The sequence below is a fragment of the Microtus ochrogaster genome, chromosome 1 (genome assembly GCF_000317375.1).
Source record: "Microtus ochrogaster isolate Prairie Vole_2 chromosome 1, MicOch1.0, whole genome shotgun sequence".
Taxonomy (NCBI): Eukaryota; Metazoa; Chordata; class Mammalia; order Rodentia; family Cricetidae; genus Microtus; species Microtus ochrogaster.
In genome coordinates, this window is record NC_022009.1 from 76,867,882 (window position 1) to 76,894,459 (window position 26,578).

The following is a 26,578-nucleotide window of genomic DNA, read 5'->3' on the forward strand; positions in this document are numbered from 1 at the left end:
TAATGAGTGGACGAGCAGAGAAGGTGTACGTTAGGAAGGATGTGGTGGCTCTCACAGCTGCCTTAGGGATTTCAAGCAGAAAAATGTATCCCACCTCTTTGTCCACTTCACTGTCTAAATAGAGCCTAGTTCTGATTACATTTTTAAGATAAGTAAAAACAGAAAAATGGTTTTATCAGTATGAAATCACTGAATTGATGATGGTATAAAAATATTTACCAAATAGAAATTACACATCTCTTGCATTTTGAGAATAATGAAGGCCGAGATTTTATGATGTCTTAGAATATTCCAAAAGATGCCAAAAAACCTTTGCTTGCAATGTCCTGTGTTTTACCTGACTCTACTAGAATTTCAATAACTTTTTTTTTATCATTGAATTTGTTGTATTTCCTGGACAATATTTTTTTCTTCCTGAAAACATGAATCATTGAGAATTCATGAAATGGTATCTTTGAAGCTAACTTTGCTAGGATATATGTCTCCTGCTGTAAGCAAATACTAAGTTGTTTCGTAAAGATGGTTGGAGTATGCATCTTCCCTATGGACTCCAGAACTGAAGACTTGGTCGCCTACTGTTAGTGCTGTTCAGGAGATGGTGGACTGATTTCCTCCAACTCCTAATTTCCACCATCTCCTATTTGGTCTCCTTCCCTGTTCCCTATCTTTGGTTGTATAGGTCAGCATAGCCTTCTCTTCCTCCTCTCTCATGTGTCCCTACTTCAAGAATGCTCTGTTTTTGCCATATACCAAGAGCCAATATTACCACGAACTATGGACTGAGATCTCAAAAGCTTGGTCCAAACTAAATCCTCCTCCCCTGCAGATGTGTGTGTTAGGCTCACTGTCGATAATGAAAGCTCAGGGATATTGTTGAAGGTGAGGTAACAGTAGCAGAAGTCATCATCTGCAGATGCACCATGAGTGGTTTTAGCTTTCTTAATTTTATTATTTCTTTTAAATGTTTAATTACTTTTTTTAAATGTCAGTGGATTAAGTATCTGATAAACCATATCAAAACACTAAGACAGCTCTGTACTTCTACACAAATGTGAAAAAAAGGGCATTGTTCTTACTGCCTTTCCCAATGACTTCATCTTCAATTTGAAACCATGTTCTAAACCCTGCAACTGGAAGCCCAAGTTATGCTCAGTCCAGCAGAGTTAGGACGCAATTTCACTTCCATACATTTAGGTCAGTGGTTCTCAACCTGTGGGTCTTGACCCCTTAGGGAGTTGAACAACCTAAGACCATCAGGAAACACAGATATCTACATTACAATTCAGAACAGTAAAAAGAAAACTGTTATGTTTTGAACTAGCAATGAAAAATAATTTTATGGTTGGGGGGGTCACCACACCATGAAAAACTGTATTAAAGGTCATAGCATCAGGAAGGTCAAGGACCACTGATCTAGGTGTTTAGGATGATGGTCCACCAACACAGAAAAACACAGAACAGTACTTATAATATTGGAATATTCCACTAGACACACTTCTGAAACTGAAGAGAACTCAGAACTCTTACTAAAGTGTTGACCAAGGCCCATGGGAATAGCAGACATATCCATCACCTCTGACAGTAGAAATTTAAAACATACTTTAGTTTTAACATATTTAACATGAGGTAAATATTTTAGAAGTATTTATTTTCCCATTTCTCTACCTACATATCATAAAAATGAGAGAGGTTGTATAGGTGAAAAATAGATGGACTGAAGAATAATTTGCAATGAAGACTAAAGAGAGGGATGTGCAATTCCACTAAGAGCTTCCTTGCATCTGTTTTAGGTGCTGCAGTACCTCACAAGCTTCCGCAAGTAAAGTGAACACAGCTGACGGAAGTTACGAGTCTTCTGCTCTGCTTTAAGGGTATGCATCGCACATTAGGATATTCAAATAAAAGTGTGAAGTCTGGTAAGAGAACCCATCTCATAAAATGGACTTGTAGCTAGTGGGCTATGGATTTGCTTCTCTTCCTTCTAATTATTATTGAGCTTTTGCCAGAAGAGCTTTATCAAGAACCACCTCCTTGATAAACTCAGTTATTTTTCTTCAAGGTTTGTTTGTATTTCACGTGTAGGAGAATTTGCCTCCATGTTTGTACATTCACCACATGTGCACCTGGTAACAACAGAGCTCAGCAGCCAAACTTATGGCCCCTAGAACTGGAGCTACTGACAATTGTGAACTGCCACATAGGTGCTGGGAATCAAATTCAGGTTCGCTGCAAGAGCACTCTGAACAGCTGAGCCCTCTCTCCATCCATTGAGAAACACAGTTCGTAAAAATGTTTGAGGAGCTAGACAAGGTGGTGTGTGCCTTTAATCCCAGCAATTTGAACAGAGATATCTGTAAATTCACTGACTACTAGGTTCACATAGTGAACTCCAAGCAAGGTAGAGCTACACCGTGAGGGCCTGTCTCAAAAGGAAACAGGAAGTTTGAAAGAAATTTGCTGGAAATGAAAAGGAATGAAAAGAGTACAACCTAATCTTTTACAGGGTTTGAGGCCTGACAATTCATTCCCTCAAAGCAATAAGCACCTAAAATTGGAGTAAAATTTGACCACGGACCCATGTGAGCTACACTCTTCACTAAATTAGGGAAGCTCATAGCCAAAAGCTGAAAGCAGCTGATGCTATTCGAGCCCATGGATCTCATAGAGAGCCTCCAGCTGTACAGATTCTTAATCCAGAAGGAGGAAAATTATAACAGTACATGCAAAAATCTGTGGCACACTCCCCTTTATTCTGAACAAATACAATGAAAGACATGGGTTGAGCAATAAGCTAAGAACTACAAATAAAATTCTTATATATGCTCTGGTTTAGGATGGAACCAATGCTTCTGCAGAGGTTATATACATAAGTGGTTGTATATCTGTATACATCTGCTATATATCTAGGGATGGTGGTCATGCACCAAGAGTAACAAGTACAGAGGCTGAGCAGGAGAGAGTCTGAAAACCCCAAGGTTTACTTTGTCAACACAGTGACAACCAGGCCAACTGAAGTTACATAACAAGACCATCACAAAAATATAAATAAATGGTGAATAATAAAGTGCCTGTACCACTGGAATTCTGAGGTGACATGGGGAGTTAAAACCTGGGCAAAGAAGCTCATATAAGTGGGACGCTGCCTAAAGTAATTGCTTTACATGCTCCAGACGAGGCACTCCACATGTCCTAGCTGTATGTGCTCACTTGGCCAATGAGTGCAGCACATACACTGAATTTTAGAAGGCAACTGACTAATAAACAAAAGTCTGTGTGGTGCTCTACACAGCACTAACTGGCTAGTGGACAGAAACAAATCATCAGAGTCGACATTGTGTTAGCTTCCGAACACAGTACCATGGTGTAACTGCCTAAAAAACTGGCTCCTTGAATAGCTAATTCTTTTCTCTTCTCTGTCTTCTAATCCAAAGCATTCCCCCCTCTCATCCCTTGAATAAAGATTTCTCCTCTAATAACATAATATTTTGAATTTTTATCTTAAATATTCGGCAGTTGAAATTGCATTCCTGTAATTATAATTATAACTAATAGACCTTCCATTTCCCATGTCATAATTAATGTCAGGTTTTATTAGAGCACAATCATGCTGTCTTTTCTCTTTGAAGACATCTTTTATTGTCACAACATTTATAGTACATTGAATTAACCAATAAAGTACCCTAGAATCCCTCTGAAAGGTAACTTTCTATCACAAATTCTAGTTTACTTGCTGAGAAAACCTCGCTGCTTGTGTTTTTTGAAAATCACATGTGATGTGTTTCCTGATGTGCTACTGGTTCAAACCCAACAGGAAAAAGAGAGAGTGGTGATTCAATGATAAATACATTAGAGTTCCTAAAGGGTTGTTTAATGTGCTCTTGGGAAAGATGAATGAGCTAATGACAACAAACAGAATATCCAGAGATCACCCCTGTTGGTTGCAACATACGACATACGCAACGGATCAACTTCATACCAGCAAAATGGACTTTGATACCAACAGATTAGTGATTTTTTTCTAAATCATATCCCAAAGTGCTTTCTTTTAAATTACACTCAACAGTCCAGTCTTTATTGTGTAACTATTCAAATGAAGCTGAACCTTACAGGCAAAACTGAAATCAGAATTAAGAAATGTTGTACAACTGTGTCGATTTAAAATGTAACGGGGTAGCATGAAATTAATGGCTTCTCAGAAGTTAAGTAGCACTTTATAAGTCAACTGCAAGATACAAGGCACACCTAGGAGAGGCACCCACAGTTATGACAAGGTGCTGGAACTTACATGGAACTTATAAGGGGCAAACATTGTGCTTATGAGGCACACACAGTGGCCAACTAACATCCACACTGTATTTGACCCACAGGTACTGCTGTTATCTCTTACAGACCCACCCGTTAATGTTTCGCTTCATTAGAATCATTAAATCTCTTCCTGCTTGGTCACATGGTGTAAATGATCAATTCCACCCTATACATACATGTGTTTTCAATATAAACATCAGGAGACACATGTGGAACAAATCACAGAAGGTTTGATGATTCTCATTTTGGGCACTATAGATTTAAAAACACATAGTAAAAACACAAAATTTTTAACATATTGCACAAGTCCCATTGATTGGCTATTTGAGCTAATTCATATAATTTCCATCTGTACTTTTCTAAAATTCAGTGATGAATTCAACTGTACTGTAGCAAATGAAATACAGTTAGAGATAAGCTTAATAGCAGTTAAGAGAATTTTATATTCACGGACAGAAAATGTTTCCTACCTGCAGTAAAGTCCATTGGCTTGCAAAGTATTTAATTATGGAGATCCAATAGCAGATGTGAAACATCTCTAAATTCAAATCACTAGGAAGAATTTCAAGTTCCCAAGATGCCCACCCTCACTCAACAGGCAATTTTTCTAAATTGTAAACCATACAGAATAGATATCTATTATTTTCTCTTCTTTGAAAACATGTCTGGAAAACAATCCAAAATTCCAGACCAAATTTAGCTGTCAATAAAGCCTCTTAGTTCTGAAATAGAATGGAGCCAATGTTTCTACCAAGACTATCCCACCTACCTTCTTACTGTCCCTCAACCTAATGTTTCCCCAGACCTAGAAGGCTTGACGTACAGACTTAAGGAACCTTCTGATTCTATGCCCTCTTAACCAGCTAACCCTGGGAGATCATCTGAACCTAGATGGGTTCCCAAACAGATGCTCTGCCCTCAAGAAACCAAGCCTGGGATGAATCTACTCAAGACCTAGGAGGGTCAGTTGGACAGGTAACTCAGTGTTATTGGGAAATTACTGTGTTTTCAGGATGCTGAGGCATGCTTTAGAGTGGCCAGTGCCCTCAGCCACTTATCTTCCTGTCCTTTGAGGATAGAGGATGAGGGAGAACCTCTAAGTCACAGGGCTGTCTTGTGTTACACTCTGAGGGACATTCACATTTATTCAACTTAAAACCTGGAGGCAGTTTTCTGTTCCCCTGAGCAGAACTGAGCAGTTATTAGCAGGGGTGCAATAGTTCTTTCATGAAGGATGTCCATACCCTTGCATCCAGGTGGAAGGAAATTGCAGCTTACTTAAGTATCTCCACATCTAACAGCTACAATGTTAGTAATAAACATTTACAGGTGTGTGGTGTCCTCCTTATAAAAATTACCCTTTACTTCACATGTTCTTTCAAAATACCTAGAAATATAAAAAGTTTATGTCCTAATTTCAGAGATGGATAGCAGAAAAAACTCAATAGAGATAAGTTTAGGTAAGTGTTTGAGTTTTAAAATTAAATGTTGGTCAAATTTGGGAGTAACATTTAAAATCAATTTTAAGCTTCTTTTAACTTTAGGATGACCACTTTCCTCTTAAACATGATATGTAGAATTTTCTAGCTCTCTAAGACAAAGCTAAACCCCATGAAAGAAGCTTAAATCTGCCTTTCTTAAATGTTCCCTTTCTAGGTAAGAATTCTTACTTTAGGGCCACTAGAGTATTGACCCCAACATTTTTTTTTAAGTTACCAAATATAAATGCCTAGCATAAAAGGCTATTACTTTGTAAGCATTGTTTCTAAATAATGCTAACATAGAAAAGAAAAACACAGGACCAAGAAGGAAATTATAATTTGCTACTCTAGGTTGAGTATGTGGCATTTTATACATTGCACTCTCTTTGAACTGGTTTCATTTTCAGACATGATTTTGATCACCGTCACATGACTAAGTCATTTGATAACCATATGGGATAAAAATCAGAAAGATGCCACTTACAAATCAATGGTCAGAAGCCACCCAGTCTGACGACACTAATCAAATCAACAAGGGAGGAGAGAAGATGGTTTACATATAGTTCCATCCGAGGATAGGCCTACCTGAATCATATGCAAAATCTCTGGGTTCCTGTTTGATCATCAAAGGAGGGGGGAAGCTTTGGCTGGCTGCACCTCCAACCATGGTGTTGTGTTCATAGACTGGGTCGTGGTATTCCTGCTTAAAGCCTTGTGGTGGGAAGGGGATGTTTGGCTCAGACATCTGGCGTTGGTACATAGGACGCCCTTCCCTTGGCAATGTCGGCAGAGGAGGAAAAGAATTACAGGGTTCAGAAAGCTGGCGACGAAACCTGGAGAAGAGAGGAGTGTTTCAGATGAGATGGTAACACAGAACTGCTTTAAAGGGTGGATAGGATGCATAACTGCAGGAGTTTAATACCAACCGGCCCAATGTGCACAGATCTAAGGAACCTGAAAATTCTCCTTAGAACTGTAGTGCTATGGCTTTTAAATCGCATGATGACGTGTGCTCCCCTTTTAATCCATCCATTGCAAACACTTCAACAGATGATACAATTAAAGGTGTACTGCCAGTAGCTGTAGAACAATAAATTGTTTTGAATAAATATGGACCCTAACAGCTAAAATGACCAATTTTAAGCTAATTGGATCATTTACATAACTTCTGGAAGAAAAGGTTCTCAAATACTTACATACAAGAAAAAGCAGGAACAACAGGATCTGATCTCAAATGGCATTCTTTCTCTTTAGAGTCTGTCACCAAACTAATCAGCAGCCAGACAAAAACCTATTTACTGGCTTTCCTTCCACAGCCATCAGTAATACAGGAAGCATGAGAAGACTGAATCTTCTCAAAATCAGCATGCCCTTAAATTCCTCAGCAGTTAAATTAACAACATGTTCTTGAAGCAAATTTTGGCATTCTGGGGTTTATGTTTCTTTTTCTAAAGACTACCTCTGTCCTGTCAAACAGCACCACAGGACACACACCTGCTTTCATGATCTCCAAACTATTGAGTTGATCAAACACTAAGCCTATGTACACAGTCGGCCACCGAAGACGATGATACTAATAATATAAAGAGGATGCCCTGGTCTGGGGTCAGCCAGGCAGGCTGGGAGAGTGTCAGGATGCTTGAGGGTCTAGGCACAGGTGAGGCCCATGCTCCTTCATTCTTGGTAACGATTGGCTAATCACATAATTGTGTATCTCATCTGTAATTTCATTGACACACCACAAAGATGTGAACTAATTAAAGATTTAAAAGTGCTCTAAAAATGCTCGAGTGCTTAAAAAATAACCCATAAAACATATCCATAAGCAAATATTAGCCTATTAACCCCCACACACTAAAACATTCCTGAACCTTTCATTTTGAAAGTTAGCATTTAATTTCAGCAATATTAAATAAAAATAAGGTAAAAGCCAAGGCATGGTAAAGCGATTGCTTTAGCATTTCGAAGCATACTCCACGCCAGGGCTTAACTCTAGGTATACCAGTCTCTTCCATGGAAAGCATGGAAATTCCACTTACACCTGCACAAAATAAACTTAGAAACTCGGATATTGTGAAACAGCTAGGCTGGCTGGCGCTGCATTCATTTCCCTTCTTTTGCTTATTTCATTAGCCAAAAAAAGAAACAGAAATTATCATTAAGAACTGTCAAGGAGTGAATCAGAAAATTGTAACTTGAAGATAAAATAAGAAGCTGGCTCACTTGTGAAGCCTTAAAAGGAAGCTAATAATGCCTGCACTGAAAGCTTTGTAAGGAAGCAAGTCATTTGCTTTTACGAGTCAACCTGATTTGTACTTCTTCTTGCTGGAGGCCACTTATGTGGTAGTGACAAGCTGCCCAGCAAGATGCACAGTCTCGGCGTCATTCTGGTTAGTCACTGACCAATGGGAAAGGGAAAGAAATGGACAAAAGAGTTTGGTGGCCTAGGACAGTGTGTTAATGCACCCGTGGGTAAAAAGAATCCAGGTAGGTATTTGGGGCACCGCTGAAGAAAGCAGGCAGGTCTCTTGCACAGTGGGTTAAAGACAAGATGCCAAAGGGCTGGCCTGAGGTGTGCAGGGAGGCCGAGGGAAGGAAGTGGAGCACAGGCCAGCTGGCCACAAACCTTTCCCAGAGTGAGGTGGTGTGCCGAGGCTGGGGGTGGCTATCTGGGGGAGGGATCTGTTCCCACAGCAAATTTGCCATTTATAACCAAGGGACTGCCATTTGTTGGCCAGAGCCCTCTAAGAAATCCTCATCAGAAACATAAGGTTTCAGAGATTTTCCTGGGACTGGCCAGCTGGTGCGATCCTCAAAACTCAGTCGGGGGGCAGTGGGAAAAGACCCCGAGCTTCCCTCCTGTAGTTCCGGGCCGGCTGTTCTCAGTCTCAAGTACTTGACTTCAAGTTGAGATACCAAAATGGATTTGGCTAAAGCATCTCCAGTTAGGTCATCTAAAAACAAGCACACCACTTACTCAGCAGTCACCATGCCTTACAAAGAGCCAGCCTGCGCCTGCGCGGAAGGCACACTGCATAACCCATAATCCAGTGCTCATTTGAATTGCGGGTTGGGGACAGGAGAGGGGGGTATATGTGTGACAAATTAGGGGAAGGCTGCAGAAGTGAAGGAAAGCAACCTTGACAGTGTTTTATCTCCCCTGCTTTTTCTTTCTGGTCCTGCGCAATGTGCTTCTGTTTAATGGCCCACCCTGCAATAGGCATTGTTTCCGTCGGTACTTTCAAAACTGTTTACACAGAAGCAGGCAACATTCTACTCTAAAGAAGCCTCAAGTCTATGGGGGTGAGAAGGGAAAGACAATAGGTGGCATTCAGTAGCTAAAACATGGCAGAACTGGGTGATGGGAACAAAGGTAGAAGATGACTCAGTTCACTGGGAAAACTAGGATTTCATCCTATTCCTTTAAAGCAAGGAGGGACTGGATTTGTGGCTGTGACGTAAAGCACGTCTTTAGGTATCCGGATTTGCCTGTGGCACACCTGCTTCCTCTGCTATCCAGGCGTCCTTCCGACCAGCTATTTTCACAGTGATGTTTCTCCACCAGCTATGTTTGTAGCTCATGTATAATACTTGGCATTTCGGGGAGTCTGATTGTTTATGTAATCCTATATTAAGAATTTAATTATACAACTTTTCAATTAAAAGGCAGATTGAAAACAGAAAGGCAATAGAAACTGTGCTCTCTGAGTCCCCTAATGATTTCCTCCTCCTGCTTATGGTCTTGGACAAATGCAGGCTACACACGCCGCACGATGGAGTGTGATGTGCATCTCTTCTCAGTTCAGACTCAGGGTTCTCCTGGAGATAGTCACACATGCGGCCACATTTTGTCATCAGCTCAGTGCACACTTCAGATAAAGTCTTTTTCTCCCGTGGAGACGACTGTTAAAGATTTTCCAGGACAACACTGGTTATGGGGATGGGGGGGGGAGAGGGAGGAATAGGAACTTAGCTGGGTAGGGGGACCCTGTGTTCTAAATCACTTATTAAGACAGTAGTTCCCCAGTATTGTACTGATACATGGATTTCATCTCTACCCGTCAGTGATTTTCTACCACAGCCCTCTCACTTGGGTCACACGCATGCTCTTCCCGTGTTCATTTCTAAGTGAGAATCATTTGTCTGCTGTTGTAGCTGTTGAAGCACATGTCATGAGTGTGCTGATATTGGTCATTGGAAAGGAAAGCAAAGAGATTAATCAAATAAGTTAGACTCCGTAAGACTATGTAGGACCAAATAATTCAGTGTAAGATAATGGATCTAATTTCATAAGTCACCTACTAAAATGAGCCTGCTAACTGCGGGGAGCAAGTGCATGCGTGTGCTCACCTGCTAACTGTGGGGAGCAACACGCGTGTGCTCAGGGAGAAGCATGGCTGGACATGAAGATGAAGTGAGCGATTTAAGAAGTGAAGGAAGAATGTTCAAATGTCCGTCTACAGGTTGATTTTCCATTTTAGCAGCCCCTTTAAATGTTTATAAAAAGAAATGTTTGCAAATGATCCCCATGAATTATTTTTAGACAGACAGAACAAGCCTTACTGGAACTATTCTGTAGACATGTGCAAAAGTAATAGGCTTGTCTAAAAACACTGTAGATCTTCAGAACACCTAAGAGGGATGTCCTCCACGAAAGCCTTAACTGAAAGAGGTTTGTTTGGGTTGGTTTTGTCTGAAATGGCATCTTCAGCTTACCTGTGGTCCATGGGGTAGGTGCTGTCTGGTATGGACTGAGAAGGAGGGAGGTGAGCTGGGAAGGCCCGGTCAGGTTTCGGAGTATGAGCTGTATTTGGAGATGCATGATGTAGTGGAGACACTGGAGTACTGGATGGTGTCGGGGGGTTGGAGGGCCTCATTCCCACGTGTGGCTTCTGATCATAGGCACTACCCAGAGAACAAGAGAAAGTACGGGTTGCTTCGGAGTAATTTTTAAAGATTCCTGTCCTCGCAAAGAAAACGTATTTTAGCCATAGGTGATAAGGGAGCAAAAACCTTTGGATTTTGTTTTTTAATTCTATAACTTATAAACTTCAAAGTCTTTATGCCATTAAACAGAAATTAGAATATGAAATCATAGATGACATGAATATTTGTAACATAAATTTCGTACACAGACAACTCAGTTAAGGAAGACCCTATGACGGAGAGACATCACCATCTCCATCTATTCTCACCAGACAGCTTTCAGTAAGCTGGGCAGATCCTTCCTACATAACTAAGACCTCATCATGACTTTCAGTAAGCTGGGCAGATCCTTCCTACATAACTAAGCACCTCATCATGGCTCTCCTTCCATACTATTTTTGAAAATAAATCCTAATATTAGTTTAATAAGAGAGACCATATTGGATTTGCTTTTATTTGTGGTAGAATTTTCAGGCAATGCTATTGCCTTTGTAGATGTTTTATATTAAATAAATGATGTTTGGCCTTGAATTCCTCACTTGGGGTAATAAAGATTAATGGGGAAAATTAAAATGTCTTGGATATTTTTAAAGTTTCTTTAATTATGAGTGCAAAATAAAATTATTAAGAATAAAATCCTATTATCTTAGACTGACTTCCACTCTCAATTACGAAAGCAAAAAAGTAAGCTGTTTGTTTTATATGATGAACTTAAATTGCTTCCCAATGTGTGGCTTTCTGGAATATGACTGAACTACTGTTTCCAATCTAGACAATATCTTACTGAAATCAGATTTTACTTTCTGAACGACAACAAAAACATATTTCCATGCAAAGTGTCTAGATTTACTCTTCAAATATAAAAACTGATGTGAGCTGAGTAAGGCAGTGTATGCCTTTAACCACAGCAGAGGCAGACAGTCTGCTGTGAGCCAACCAGATCTATAGACTGTGGTACACAACCCAGACAATGCTACCCCATGAGATCCTATCTCATATACACCTCTTCCCCCCCCATCTCTCTCTCTCTCTCTCTCTCTCTCTCTCTCTCTCTCTCTCTCTCTCTCTCTCTCACACACACACACACACACACACACACACACCACACTGATATATATATCAGTGGTATCAGTGATAGACATTTTGAAAGGAATACTTCTAGTCACATTAATGTATAATAACTTCCAGTTTCTCTATTAGTACAATAGAATTATATCCAAGTTTAAATACCCTTTCCAGAAGGGCAGGGGCATGTGCTATGTACATCTAGATTGGCTTTAAAGCAATCTGTACTCATATAAAGGACACTGGGAATGGAAATTGTGGAGGAGAAAAGAGAGGAACTGAAAGGGAGGAAATAGGGAAATAGGGGTAATTGAATATATTATACACATGCATGAAATTCTTATGTGTTGAGTTCTACAAGTGTTTTTATTGATATTTCTGTACAAAAACATATTCTTTCTTAAAGTGGTTTGGTCAAGTCTTTCCCATAAAAAAAGAAACAAATGACTACTTAACCTAAGATATTGCTTTCATCTCCTGCAAGGTGTTTTATTAAATCTTATCATTTAGACAAAGATGGAAGTACTAGAATGTTTTGTATACATCACATATGCTGAGAGAGATGGTTGTTTCCAGAAAACTTCTCCAAATTGTTGCCTCATTCCTCAACTGTTAATTTGTGGGTCAGAGACACACTGCATCAAACAGTGTTTTTATGATCACTGTAATAATCAGGGCTGAATTGCAAAGAGAATCCTATATCTAACTTGTTCAGATTGTATCTTGACATTGAAATCATCCAATGTCAAGATAACTGTGATGGGAATACATGCCTTAAGAAGAAAATACAAACAACACAACCAAATTTTCAAACATGTATTAGTGTCTTATATGAACTCATCATGTGGTCATAGTTCACTTTTACAATAGATCTGCTTTATAAAACTTTGTAGTTCAACTGAGCTGCCCCCTTGTTTCAGGCTCCCATGAGTTTCTTAGGAAGTAAGATATAAAACAATAAATTTCAAGAAGAAACAGGAACAAAGGACTCTAACATTGTCAGTTGCCACGAGATGGTACAATTTAATTTTCTTGAGTCTTAGACCCCACAGATGCGAAAGAGGGTGCGTAGTGGGCATATTTGCAGCCACACAGGATTCCTCAGGATTCTAGGGCACTATGAGCTTGAGCTGACACACCTTATAAAGGAGTGCACATATTTGGAATCGTTTTTCAAATATTCTCACACCACCTCCCTTTAAGAACTAAGTTTCTACTGTAATCAAGAGGAATAGTCAATAGCCAGAGCCAACTTTTTAGAATGCAATAAGAGGCCAAGATGAAGAGTAAGAGCGTGCAATTCACTGCAAAGAGTTTTTAATGAACATATGTGTTATCAAATCTTCTAGCGAATGAACAATGTATTTAGAATGCACCACCCTTTAGTATCATTTCAAGAATAACTGGCTTTTTAATAGATAATTGCCTTGGTTAGGCCTTATGAAATTCTAGTTTTATTGCAATTGTCCATGAATGTATCTTATAGATCATCAGTAAGGCCTATCAGAGATAACTAATGTACTGCTTTTGCTTGCCAAATGTTGTAGTTTTTTCTGATAAACTCTTTACCTAAAGTAGATAATGCATTCATTCTGATGGGAACCTTTGAAAGCTGCTTGAGCCAAATAAGACACTCTTTTCAAACCCAAGATGCATCAATACAGTAGGAAAACAACTGATGATTGAGATGAGAATTATTACTTTTAAATGATGCTAAAGTGTGCGATGGCATGGCAAATGGGCCTTCAGAGTTCTGCTGCATACATTACCTAATTAGCTTATTATATCATAAAGATGTAACCCATAAAGCTGACTGGAGATTGTTGGATCGTTTCGTACTTTCTGTTCTGCACAGTATATCGCTGCTCTCTCTGAGAGCAGCACTGCTTACCTGATGCTGTACAGGCACTTTTCTCCATAGCTGAATTTAAAAGGTTGCTCTTGACTGCAGGCAGACCCGAGTTCTGAACAGGGGCTGTGGGGTTCTTTCTTGATTTTCAGTGGTAGTCCATGAAAAGCCACTAAAAACAGAACAAAAGTACCCATCAAGATTCAATTTCATTAGGAACTAAGTCTACTAGTCTCTTCCACTTCTCTTATTTAAAGTATCATTAACATTTCATAGTAACTTATGCTTGCAAGAATAGTAGAATTTGATAATCCATGAGGCAGAAAGGATTCTGGGAGTTTTCTTGGGTCTGCCACCTCCTTTTCTACTTGTAGTGTGTGCCTGTAATTTTTCTCTGCTTAAAGTAAATCAAATCAGTAGTAATTCACTTTGCTGATATTAACAATTCTACAAGCTCAGTTTTCAGAAAGGAAGCTTTGAAAACGTCATAAAGATTGTGAATGACTACACAGGGGCGGGGAGGACTGGAACTCTTAGTCAAGGCTGGAGCACAGCTTTGGGCATTATTCAGTACCAATGCTTCAGTGTCAAGGATGTTATGGCACGTGACAAAGAAAATCCAGGTGTAAGTCCAAAGGAAAGCCATAATAGTGCAGAGAAGATGAAAACCAACCTATTTAATATTGGTGGTTATTTTTAAAACAGAAACTGAAACTAAAGTACTTGCTTATCTATTTACCAAAACTATGAAGATTAAAATACAATGCATGGAAATTTTTTATCGCATGAAATTCTCAATAAAAGTTACTCTCCATCAAATGATGCTCTTCTTTATCATATAATTTAGTTTGTAGCTCTGTTTAAGGAAGGTTGCAGTTCACGTGCATTCATTTGTGCCTAATTTAATATAGATTATGTCATAAAATACACAGCATAAGAAATCTATGCTGGGCGGTGGTGGCACACGCCTTTAATCCCAGCACTTGGGAGGAAGAGGCAGGCGGATCTCTGGGAGTTCGAGGCCAGCCTGATCTACAAGAGCTAGTTCCAGGACAGGCACCAAAGCTACAGAGAAACCCTGTCTCGAAAAAAAAAAAATTAAAAATTTAAAAAAAATAAAAAAAGAAATCTATATACGTATATTCACATAAGTGTGTTTATTTTATGACTATAAAACCAACTAATAAATTTCACTGTACTTTCCAAAGTTTGATGAGCACTCAAGGGTTCACTATATAATTATTTCACTATTAAATGTCCTCAATAAAAAATCTGATACCTGGGGAAAAATACCACAAAAGCACTCACATGTTCATCCAGTATACATGGGTGATATATGTGTATTCGTCATTTCACTAAGTCATAGAATAAAAATATGTATGTTGCAACATATTTATTTGAACCCTGGCAAAACTTTTTAATTATTTACTAGTTCTTTGAATACAGATAGAAAATGTAGGCACTCAATTTCTAACACTGTGAATTAAAACTTAGGTTTTACATGTTCTTAAATCAATTTGCCCTCAGAGAAGTAACGTTAAGATCTGGGAACTCAGATTTAATCTCCATGAAAAAAAATGTGAAGACCTAAGATATTATATTTCTACATTTTTCATACAAAACATATAAAAAATAGTAATCAGCTTACAAAATACACTTAACCCAAAATAAAAAATGAACAAATTAAGTTTTACTAAAATTAAAATGATCTCTTTAAAGGCAACATTAGCAGAAAGAAGGACAAGCCATGAGCTCCATGATGCTCACACCAGAAAGATCTGACAAATAATGCTCATTTTACATGAAAGAAATTGTTGCTTAGCAATACAAATCTCTAACTGGAATGGACAAAAGACTTGGACAAGTGGTTCACACACACACACACACACACACACAAATATGGAGTAGTAACAAACAAGTGAAAATGTAATCAAATATTTCTCAAGCAGGAAATTGCTAATAAAACCACAATTATCACCAGATACTCATTAGAAAAACTAAACTATGAAAGTTGACAATACTGATTTTTAAATAAAGAAAATAATGGGAACTCCCATTCATGCTGCTAAGGAGATGGGTTGGTATAATCATCTCAGAAAAGGGTGTGACTACCTGCTAAGGTTCAACATGAATATACCTTATGATCTGATAATTACACTAATATATATTCTCATATGTGTGTATATGCACATAGGAAAAAGGAGTGCATGTGTTCCCCAAAATACGTATGTAGGACTGTTTGTGGAAGTTTTATTCATGAAAAAAAAAAAACTAAAAAATGCTTTAAATATTCATTGGTGTAGGTAAGTCAGTAACCTATGGCATCTGCAGGGAAATAACATTCTGAAATAGCAGGGAACCAAGTACCTTCCATCAGGTCCACAAACACAGATACTCTCACAGCTATGGAGTTAAGCCCTGTAATTTCCAAAACAAAGCTAACTGAGAGGGGAAAGATTTGCTTTCGTGTTTAGTGTGTGGTTTTATTCAGAGGCTCGGCTAAATTACATCTCTAAGGTGCAACTCCATGGCTAGCATCTTCACTCAAAGGGGAGAAGTGGACGAGACATATGGGTTTGGGAGAACAACATGTGAAGGCAGAGATCAAGCTGAGGATTTTGCAAACCAAGAAATGTCAAAGACTGGCAAGAAAGTGGCAGAGATTAGGCGAAGAACTGTGGTGTGGATCCGTTCCCTTCTTTCTCAAAACCCTATCTACACATCTCTCTGCCTCTGTAGCCTCCGAAAAATCAAGAGAAGTCACACCTGCCTTTAAGTCACACAAAACATGGCTTTTTGTTTTTACAGTCCAACCAAAATACTGCCCCATTCCCAGTCATTTTTGTAAGCAAGCTGGCTCTGTAATGATTTTATGTTACAAAAATGTCTAGGGTATTATCATCACTGGACAAACGCTGACTCCAAAGTGAGCCTTGGCAACATCAGAGTCCCCTGCCTTAAAATAGATCCAGCACTTGAGAAATGTGCTGTAGGTCAGCTCTAGCAGTGGTGGGCTTCGATTCCAACTCTCTTTAAGGATTCATTTTATGCATGTGGAGCTGTTAATCATTATGGACCAGAAATTAATTTTTGTCTTTACTAGTCATATGCCAAATGACTAATCGGAGAGATCTAAGGTGCCCAAGAATTTTTCTTTGGTTGGTTACGCTTGTTTTGGTTTTTTGTTTGTTTGTTCTGTTTTTTGTCCTTTTAATTTCTGCCAGTGAAGAATAAAACTTAAATCCAAACTGAAGCCTTCAATTTTCTGCGCAGGAACGTGGGGTTTCTCTTAAGTTCTTCACTTTAGCTTGCCTGCCTGCCTACTGGGGATCCCACCTATGACTTCATATACACGATTTTTAAAATTTACCTTTGCCTGAGAGATGCAGAGACTCCCAGTAGAGAGGGCTGAGCTAGAGGCTGGCTAGGAATATTTCATCACAGGACTCGAGGCTTCGCGTCTGCTAATAGGAGGTTTTTCCAGATCATTGGCACCAGCGCAAGAGAAAGCAGCACATTCATTTCGTGCAATTTGCTGTACCTTCCCACATGGAGTCGGTGCATGTAAAAGGCTGTTAAGTACTAAATTATTCCTTATCAAATCACCATCATCTGGAGTCATGATCAACACTAATTAAATTACTTTCGCTGAACTCGGCTCCAGCCTGCTGCTGAGACTGCGTACATTCCGCTTGCAGTGCGGTCCTCCCTGGGTCTGGAACACAGAGCTGCAGGCATCGGCATTGTTTGTAGTTTAATTAAAGTGAATCTTTCCTTTTTCAAGTGAATTAAATCAAGCGAGTTAGCCTCTTCATTTCATTGACAAAGAAATGATGTTTCAAAATGATACTTTATTTCCTGACTTCATAGAGGTCCAGTCATTGATCTAGGTCTGAAATTCACAGCTCACCTCTGCTGTTCTCAAACACCATTCCCGGGGAAACCCTGCAGCTCTAGCAATCAGTTCTTCTAGGGAGAGGCAGTCGGAACACTGAAGAGATGAGCCTTGCATTCTCTTCTTTGACGGAAGTTTGACCTTTGAAACCACATCTTAAGTCTGACTAATGATGGCTGAGTTTGTCTGATGGCTCAATTTAAGAGTTCCAAAATATCGGAACTTAAAAATACACACTTCCAAAATAAATTTAACTACTTCTTAATCTGACAGTTTACCAGGGGTTGTGGTATTCATTAGTAAGTGACTGGTAATTTAGTAACTGTTTTCATTTTAGAAGTGTGAACTGTGAAACATGGCTTACTTCCTTTTATTTTCTACCTACATCCTAGAAAGGCAAACAATTCGATCACAACACTAAAGAAGTAGGAAGAGTGGAAATACCACTTTAAAAATGTATCTTTGAGTGTGCAAAAACACAATATAAAATGACATGGCGGTAGAGAGAGTGGATTAAATTATCTCAGGAGAGTACTTTCCTAATTATGACAATACGACATCCTCGTAACCTTCCGCTGAGAACAGACCGTGTGTGTTATAGTTATTGACTAAATGCTCATCCACAAATAGACGGAGTTAATGTGGACGGCTCACTTTAGAATCCTGATGGGAAGCAGCATCCACGTTTGAAAATAACTCAAATTTATGCAGTATTTTATGCTCTTCAAAGAACCACTACAACAGATTCTATTAGGGTCATTCTGGTTTGGTAGATTTGGTTGCTGCTGTGGTTTTAAGGTTGGGAGTGCTCAGATGGTGAAGGCCGAGTGCCCAGTTTGAGGCATTATGGTAAAGGGAGGGGGCCTTTAGGTGGTGAGGCATGGTAGAAGGGTTGCTAGAGCGGGACTTCAAGGCCCTGGTGCTTCTTCCAAGATGTAAGAAGTCTCTGTGACATGATGCATTGTGCACCGCAAATAAGAGAAGCATAGCCAGCTGCCTAAAGTCTCTCAAGCCATTAGCCAAAATAAATCTTTCTACTTTTTAAGTTGATTTTATTGGGTATTTAGTCACAGAAATGGAAAGCTAACATTGTCGTAAAGAAGCTAAGCAAGCCATCTCGGTAAAGATCTAAGACTCCACGGCAGCAGGTTAAGACTTAGAGCCTTGTGCTGGAGAGATGACTCAGTGATGAAGAGAACCTGTTACTCTTAGGGGACCTGGATTCGATTCCCACCGTCTACAGAATCTTCCATGACCATTTGCAGTGGACCACAGGTCCTCTGTTGACCCTCCCAGGCACCAAGAATCTGTGTTCACAGACATAACGGAGGCACAATATTCACACATAAAGCACAAATGAATAAATCTAATTTAAAAATTTAGCTATTATTATATGCCTGTAATTCCAGCACTGGGAAGTAGACGTGAAAGATCAGATGTTTAAGGTCCTCAAGGCCAGCCTGGCCTGCAAGAAACCCTGCTTTAAAAATGATAACAAATAAACAATTGTTTTAAAGAACCATGGGATTTGGGTTGCAATAAAATTCAAATTTGTTTATACTTTCACTTACAATGTTTCTTGTTCACACACACACTATAATAGTATATAAAATCACATCAGGTATTCCTGAAACTTTCATTTCTTCAGTAATTACTGCATCTACCAGGCCACAGATGCGACAGTCGGTGCCGAGAACTAGAAAGCAATATTGAGCTTCGGGGTGCAGGTGCTGAGCGAGATGACTTCATAGCATCAAGCGCATATGTGGGTCCAACCAGAGTTTTATTTAGATTTCTAAAATACATTTCCTCTAGTAAAGATCTTAGCCTGTTCTCTATGCCTTACGCTTGATTAATTCACGTGTGTGTGATACACACAGCTGTATGCATGACCTTACTAACATATTCCTGGCACTTACATCGAAATGCAAAAAGTTCTCAGAGCATTTGTGTTTCTTTTGGGCATTCTGCCTTCTTTCTATTTCTTCCTGAGACTGAAGACATTGAGAACTTCACACTGCTCACCTCACACTGGAGCAAAGGGGGTACTCTCCTACGAGGAAAGCTTGCACTACCCTGGGACAACCAAAACGCCCCAAGTGACAGACAAGTCTCCTTCTAGACATGGATACAAAATGTAAGTAAGCAGTACTTGGCTTGACTCAGACCTTTCCCTTTTTTTTTTTTTACTCCTTAATTATTCTAAGAGTAAAACAAAATAGTAATTTCTATGAATACAAAGCATTTGCCCTAGGAGAAGAAACCTTTATTTTTGGTTCTTCTGAAAGGGCAAGCAGGTCTTTGAAACAAATCTACAATTTTCAAGAGCTTTAAGCCAGGACTGCAGACTTCCCATGAGTATCCTTACATTGGTACTGAGATTTCTGGCCTACTACGAAAATAAAACCCAAACCAAAACAAGATGTTTAGGATAATAATCTACTATATGGTTCTTGAGTTCTTAAATGAGAGGCTGTAGCCACCTGTTTTTATAAATGTGGGGTTTTGTTTGTTTGCTTAATTGGTTGGTTTGTTTTTGTTTTATTTATTTATTTATTGCTTTTGTTGTTGTTGTTGGTTTTGGTTTGTTAAGTCTGGATTTTTCTGTGTAACAGCCCTAGATGTCCTGGAAAACTGTGTAGACCAAGCTGGCCTCGAATTCATTGAGATCCACCTGCATTTTTAGCAGAACTCTTTCCCATCCCATTCCTTGGTGGACAGTCTGGGGCTAGTTTGAGCCATTGTGGCTAACATGAGTAGTCCTGACCAGAGGGCCTCCAATATCTAAACATTTACCATCTGACTCTTTCCAGAGAACAGCTTGCTGACCCTCATCTCAGATCATGATCTATAGTGATAAGAGAGAAAGCAAACATGAGAGAAGCTGGCAGAGTGACGTGCACTCATGTCCACTGTTAACCCAGTCAACAAAGGCCACCATCATCTGTTAACATTTTATGTGGCCTCACGTAATCGGTTCACGGTACTATACAAACAAGCTGCTGAAAAATGGCACAAAATTGAGACTCAGAAGCTGCAAATTTATGAGGCATGAGGAATTTCAAAGCACTTACTCAGACCAGGGGGGACATATAAGATGGAGAATTTTCTACACCTTTCTAGAAAATATAACCAAAAAAGTCAAAATAAAATCAAATCATGTTGTGAACATCAAAGTGCTTTATGGGGGAAAAATGCTTGGCTGTAGAAGTGGTTTGGAGGAGGGAAAACCTCTGTAAAAGGTGAAGAAATAAATGGTATACATAAATTAGATTATTTAAGACCACACCATGAAAAATGCATGCAGCCTTTTATACAAATCTATGTAGTTAAGAGTACACTCAGTAGATGAAGCACTCACTTTCAATTGGTATCGCTTCAAGTTCAGGTGATAAATGGATGGCAACGGCCTCAATTAGTGCTCCGTTAAATTTCAGAAGCAAAGGGGAAGGCTTGTGTACAAGTAAGGACAATAACATAAATACACCTTGCAAGGCAGCGAAGCTCAGAGCGTCCTCAAGCTCCATCTGTGGCTCTCCAAAGATTCCTTCTCAGTACATTTACTTCAAGCTCTCCCCACCCTCCCGGCACACACACACACATACATACACTGACAGCCATTACTAAAGAGCCCAATCTCAGCTATCAGCAGAGTGCCTTTATGGGGCCATTAAGCCATTTCTCTTGTTTACAGTGCCTGAAGAAAGATGTGAATTATGTCTGTGACAAAGCAAGCGATAACATTTCTAAACTGCTATCAAAATGCAAACTGAAACACATTGAAGGGCAGGAACCCTGATTTGAGTTTTCATGATTTTCCATTGTTTGCAGCATCTGGACGTATATTCCCCTATAATATCTCTGAGGCAGAAATTCAGAGCCTCGCACGGCAACATGATATCCATTTCTTTCTTCAATAGGATTCTTTAAGGCATGCTAAGAAAGATGCCACAGAAATGTGAAGGGGATGTTGCTGGATGCTGCACAGAAATTCCCTGTGTAGAGGCCCCCTTGATGTTTCACGACTTAAAAGATTTTTGAGTCATCATGAGAAACAACCATTGTTTTCTGGACCTCAAAATTTTTTGATTCAAGATGTTGTTACATTTAGTCAAAGTTTTGAGACTGAGCTAGTGTTGGTTTAATCTTCAGAACACTCTGAATACAGGAATACTAAGAGAAAGAGCCCTGGAGGAAAGCAGTGCAACTTGGGGACACCCGACACCTGCTGTCCCCAGGGAACTTTAGTGGAATCATGCATTTCCTAAGAGAGGAACCTAAGCCCCCAAAGACTCCTGGCAGTAACAGTGAGTGTCCTCTCTCCTGCATGGATTTCAGAATAATTCTGTCAGAGGCACACTTCAACAAAGGGGAGATCACACGTGAGAAAGTACTGGAGGTGACAGTGACCCTGGAACTCACATCCGCATCTTGCCTCACTTGACCACAGACTGGCACCTGAAGGCAAAGCTGAACTAGAAACCCAGAATCCTTCCAGTCTGCAGAATGGACTGGACCTCTTGGAGTTGTCACTTTGGTTACATTACAAAGCACCATTATAGCATCATAACGCAATACAGTGGATATGCGTTCTGGGTTTAGTGTGTCTTCCCTCTCCTCAGAAGGCAGTGGGGATCAAAGTGACTTCTCTCACTTGACTTTTCCCACCAGCTCTGACGATATTGATCGGAGGTTTCCAGCATTTCATTGGCTTCAACTACATTTGCTTACTTGTGATAATTTTCACGTATCAGATTCAAATTGATTTTATGCTTTAAAGATTCAGACTTAAGAATTCTCAAGAAAGGAATGAAAGCAACAACGCAATGCCACTCGATGTGGTCAACATTCCATCATGAAATACAGGTCAGTGGTTGACTGAGCCATGTTCGGCTGGCCCCTCACACCAAGACCCAGTTTTCATATTTGACATATTCTCTTCTGCCTCCATCCTAATCTCTAGCAAAATCTGCATTGATGTCACTTTAGCGCTTATCTGCTAGGCATGTGAGTGCCTTGTCCCTTATATAACATAGTCATCATGTCGCCACATGTAGGCATAAGTGTACATGCCCACTTTCTTTCTTTCTTCTTTCTCTTTCTTTCTTTTCTTTCTTTCTTTCTTTCTTTCTTTCTTTCTTTCTTTCTTTCTTTCTTTCTCTTTCTTTCTTTCTATCATCTATCTATCTATCTATCATCTATCTATCTATATCTATTATCCACTCATCTTTATCTATCTATATTTCTACCTGTCTTATTCACACACACACACACACACACACACACACACAATAAACTCTAATCATAAATGCTATATTGATGGCTTACATCTGTAAGGCCAATCTCAGGCAACAATGACAAGATGCAGAGTTACTACTGAATAGACATAAGGGAAGAAAGGCAAAGATCTGATATAAGACTTTGGGGCACATGTTTCTGGGCCCATATTGTGAAAATAGGCATTGAACTCCACTCCAGGCATTTTGGTACTGTGGAAATCATAGTAACTCACATTGGCAATGACCCTTAATCATTATGAAAAAGTAAAATCAGGTATAAATGGTATAAATGCCGTATTAAAGCAAGGAGGGCACATAATGCGCATTAAAAAGCTGTGCAGGCAATGTGGTTGACATTTTAAGGCACTCACTGCTTTAAAAGGTGTTTTAAATCTCTTTGTAATTCAATTACATGGACCACCTACTTCCTAGTTGATATGGGAAAGGACAATATTAGTATATTAATAAAACAAAAAGAAATACCAAAACCAGAAAGTTATTATCCTAATTTTAAAAGCTTCACCAATTGAAAAATAAAGAGTCTGGATGCACAATGTGTGGATTCACTTCTCTAAGCTAAAGTCCAGGTCTCATATAATGGCTGTTCAGCTTAGAAGTACTAAATGCTCCTTACTTTCCCGGGCTAATAGTCAATAAGAGCATGCTGGGAGGAACTGGTTCTTCTTTCTGGAAAAGGGCAGGAACAGGGAAACGAAGTTCTAATGGAGGAATGATCCAAATTGAACCACTTTTGCATTTTGCCTTGGCTTCGAGACAGATCTTCCTACCCCTACTGGTCCAGTAGATGGAAAGCAGCACGACACTTTTTTTTGGAAACAAATTCTGTGCCGTGAGCCCAAACATACAGCACTTCACATCCAACTGGCAAGAACAAAACAGAACAAGCTGCAGCTATTTGAGAAACAGATCTAATCAATCGAAATGAAGTTCCCAAATGAGAAAATCCATCCAAATTCATATCTCCCTAGAGCTGTCCTATTTAATGAAGTCCTAACCCTGACCTTTCTGAGCCCAGAACCCACTTTCCTAATGAATCTGTCCCACTGTGCACTGATACAGGTACTTTTTAAGACCTGGAAAATCCCCAAAAGAAAGATGACTTCTCTCCACCCTCATCTGTATCAAATGATGGGTACCAGGTATAGGAAATGACTAGGAAGAAAGTTATCACTCCTAGCTGGGCATAGCCAGGCAGACTCTGATACTTCTTGGTGTCTCTTAATGTGACGTAAAGAATCTCTGAGGAATGTTGTGTAGCACAGGGGCCTGTGTCTCCAGGCATGAGGGGCAGTCTTCTCTGGCCATTATGTAAGCATGAAGACCACTTCCTTGCATTGAAGGAAGCCAGGACTCCAACCTCCTCTAGCATCCAGTACAAATCATAGGGTGTTGCCCTCAGAAGGTGCTGAGGACAGATCTCTAACAAATAGCTTAAGAAAAGTGTGGTAAATTTGTCCTTCAAAATACACTGCTGAAAAAAAACAAAGGAAGAAAGGAGGGAGGGAGGCAGAGAAGAAGGAGGGAAGGAAAGGAGAGATAAAAGAAAGCAGATCATAAACAAAGAAAACCCCAAATACAAATGATATCAAAACTGTGTCACTTAAGAGTGACAAGAAACAACTGTGACCTTCAATTTTCCTTTTTAATTAATTAGCTCATGAACACGAAAAATCAAACCCAAAATTTCATGGTAATTACTTTAACTATCGGCCACAGTAATATGCAAAACAAAATTAAGACAATATTACATTGCTTCAGAAACCTGCCAAATACTAACATGCCTGTCCCTGTGGAATAAATACCAAACAACAGTCATTGTGGCTTGTGAGTTTAGCTCACATAAAAACAAGAACTCAGGCTGAGCAAGACGATCCACTTCTTAAAGGCACTTACCACCAAGCCTGAGGATCTGAGTTCAAGCCTCAAGCCTCACAAAGAGCAGAGCACATCCATGTATGCAGTGGCATGGGTACACACTCTCTCACACTCACACACACACACACACACACACACACAAATAAATAAGTGTAAAAAATGTTTAACAGGCACTCAATTTTTTTATGAAGGAAAACAAACTAGTTTTCAATTTTAAGTTCAATAATAAGTAGTGAAACAAATGTTTGACAGAATTCACTAAGTTAAGTTTTCAGAAGTAGAGCAATATGATTGTAATTTTAGAAATCATCTCACATATATTAGCACGACTTGGACCAGGCCTCAAATACACACAGGGGAAGGAGACAGGGTATATGGCCCAGAGAGGGGGAGGCGACGAGAGGGAAAACTGGACTAGAGGGCTGACATTTCACTCTATAATACATAGCATACCCAAGTCTAACAAGACTTTATTATTCTGCTACTTTAGATGATGATTTTTGCACTGACTGTTTTTTTATGTACCTCCTCAAAATGATCTTTTGGTTACTTGGTAACTCATTACTACTTGCATAATTCCACTTCCTTGTAAGCTACTGAATCCTTGTGTTTGATTAATAATTTCACATACTTTTCATCTGTTTGGGGGAAAAAATAAAGCCTGCAATTTTCGTAGTCTTAAATTGACCATTTTAGCACCAAAATAATACATAGCGTAAGTACGGAGCAGGTCCCATAGGGCAGCAGCACACCTGCCACATTTCTGCGTGACCCTACAAAGGGCATGATTGACATCAATTCAAACATTATTAGCCACTTGGCACCATGTTCAAAAAGACCCCGACAGTAGACAATCAAAGCTGGAAACGTGTTCTCAATACCAAAGCTAGGAAAGTTTGCCCGGAAAAAAGAAAGCCAGCTGGCTAGAGCCAAAAAAAAAAAAAAAAAAAAAAGTACCTTTCAGTAAATACCAATAAAACTTTACAGGCTGCCAAAATAACAAAGATACTGTGATCACAAAGGAAACCCGGTGACTTCCCTGACGAGAAACACCTTCTTCAGAAACGGCCTGTCACCCGGCCATACTACAGCTGTTAATGCCAACTCGGGTGAAAACTCCGACTGCATTTCACTTAACATAACGTCTGGACAATTTGTATCCTAAAATAAATCTGAGAAAGGTCCTTCAGAATGCCCCGTAATGGGATGGATGAGATGGCTCGGCTGATAAAGGCTTCCTGCACCAGGGCTGATGACCTCGGTGCTGTAGGGGACCGGGAGTGAAAAGAGAAGACTGACTTCTGACCTCCACACACGTGCCATGGCATACACATGCGCACAGATTAAATAACAGGAACAATAAGAGTGTATAAAATACAATGCTTCATAATGTTTAAGGCGCTGCTGCCTGAGTGTGTTAGAGAACTACTTTTATGGGAAGTAGTTAGCACCTTGAAAATCTCCGTGCACTTTATCAGACTGAGAACTGCCCAGCAGGGCTATAGAGGGGGCTTAGCATTTCCACATAGTGGCTGCCCTAGAAGAAGACCTGGGTTTGGATCCCAGCAGCCAGAGAGTGCTCACAACTTCCGGTAACATCGATTCCATGGTTCTGATGCCCCTCTTCTGGTCCCTACAGACGCCAAGTATGCAAGTGGAACACAGACATCCATGTACAGAAAACATCCACACATAAAATAAAATAAAAAATAAATCTTTTAAAAAAAAACGAACACTCATAGAAGAGAGCAGGAAGTACGCTTGAACTCATTGACACAGGAGACCACTTCCTAAATATAACCCCAGTAGCACAGACACTGAAAGAAACAACTAATAAATGGGACCTCCTAAAACTGAAAAGCTTCTGTAAAGCAAAGGACAC

General features: G+C 39.6%; 1 protein-coding gene across 4 annotated transcripts in view; it reads right to left on the reverse strand.

The window, feature by feature from the left end:
• Etv1 (ETS variant 1) overlaps positions 1-26,578 on the reverse strand; it is a 96,144-nt gene that overhangs the window by 31,526 nt on the left and 38,040 nt on the right. For all 4 annotated transcript variants that reach the window (XM_026782434.1, XM_013347876.2, XM_013347879.2 and 1 more), the window contains 3 exons: positions 13,669-13,798; positions 10,503-10,691; positions 6,372-6,619 (listed from right to left, as the gene is read on the reverse strand). In XM_026782434.1, coding sequence (XP_026638235.1) covers positions 6,372-6,619; positions 10,503-10,691; positions 13,669-13,798 — 567 coding nt within the window. The remainder of the gene's footprint in view (positions 1-6,371; positions 6,620-10,502; positions 10,692-13,668; positions 13,799-26,578) is intronic.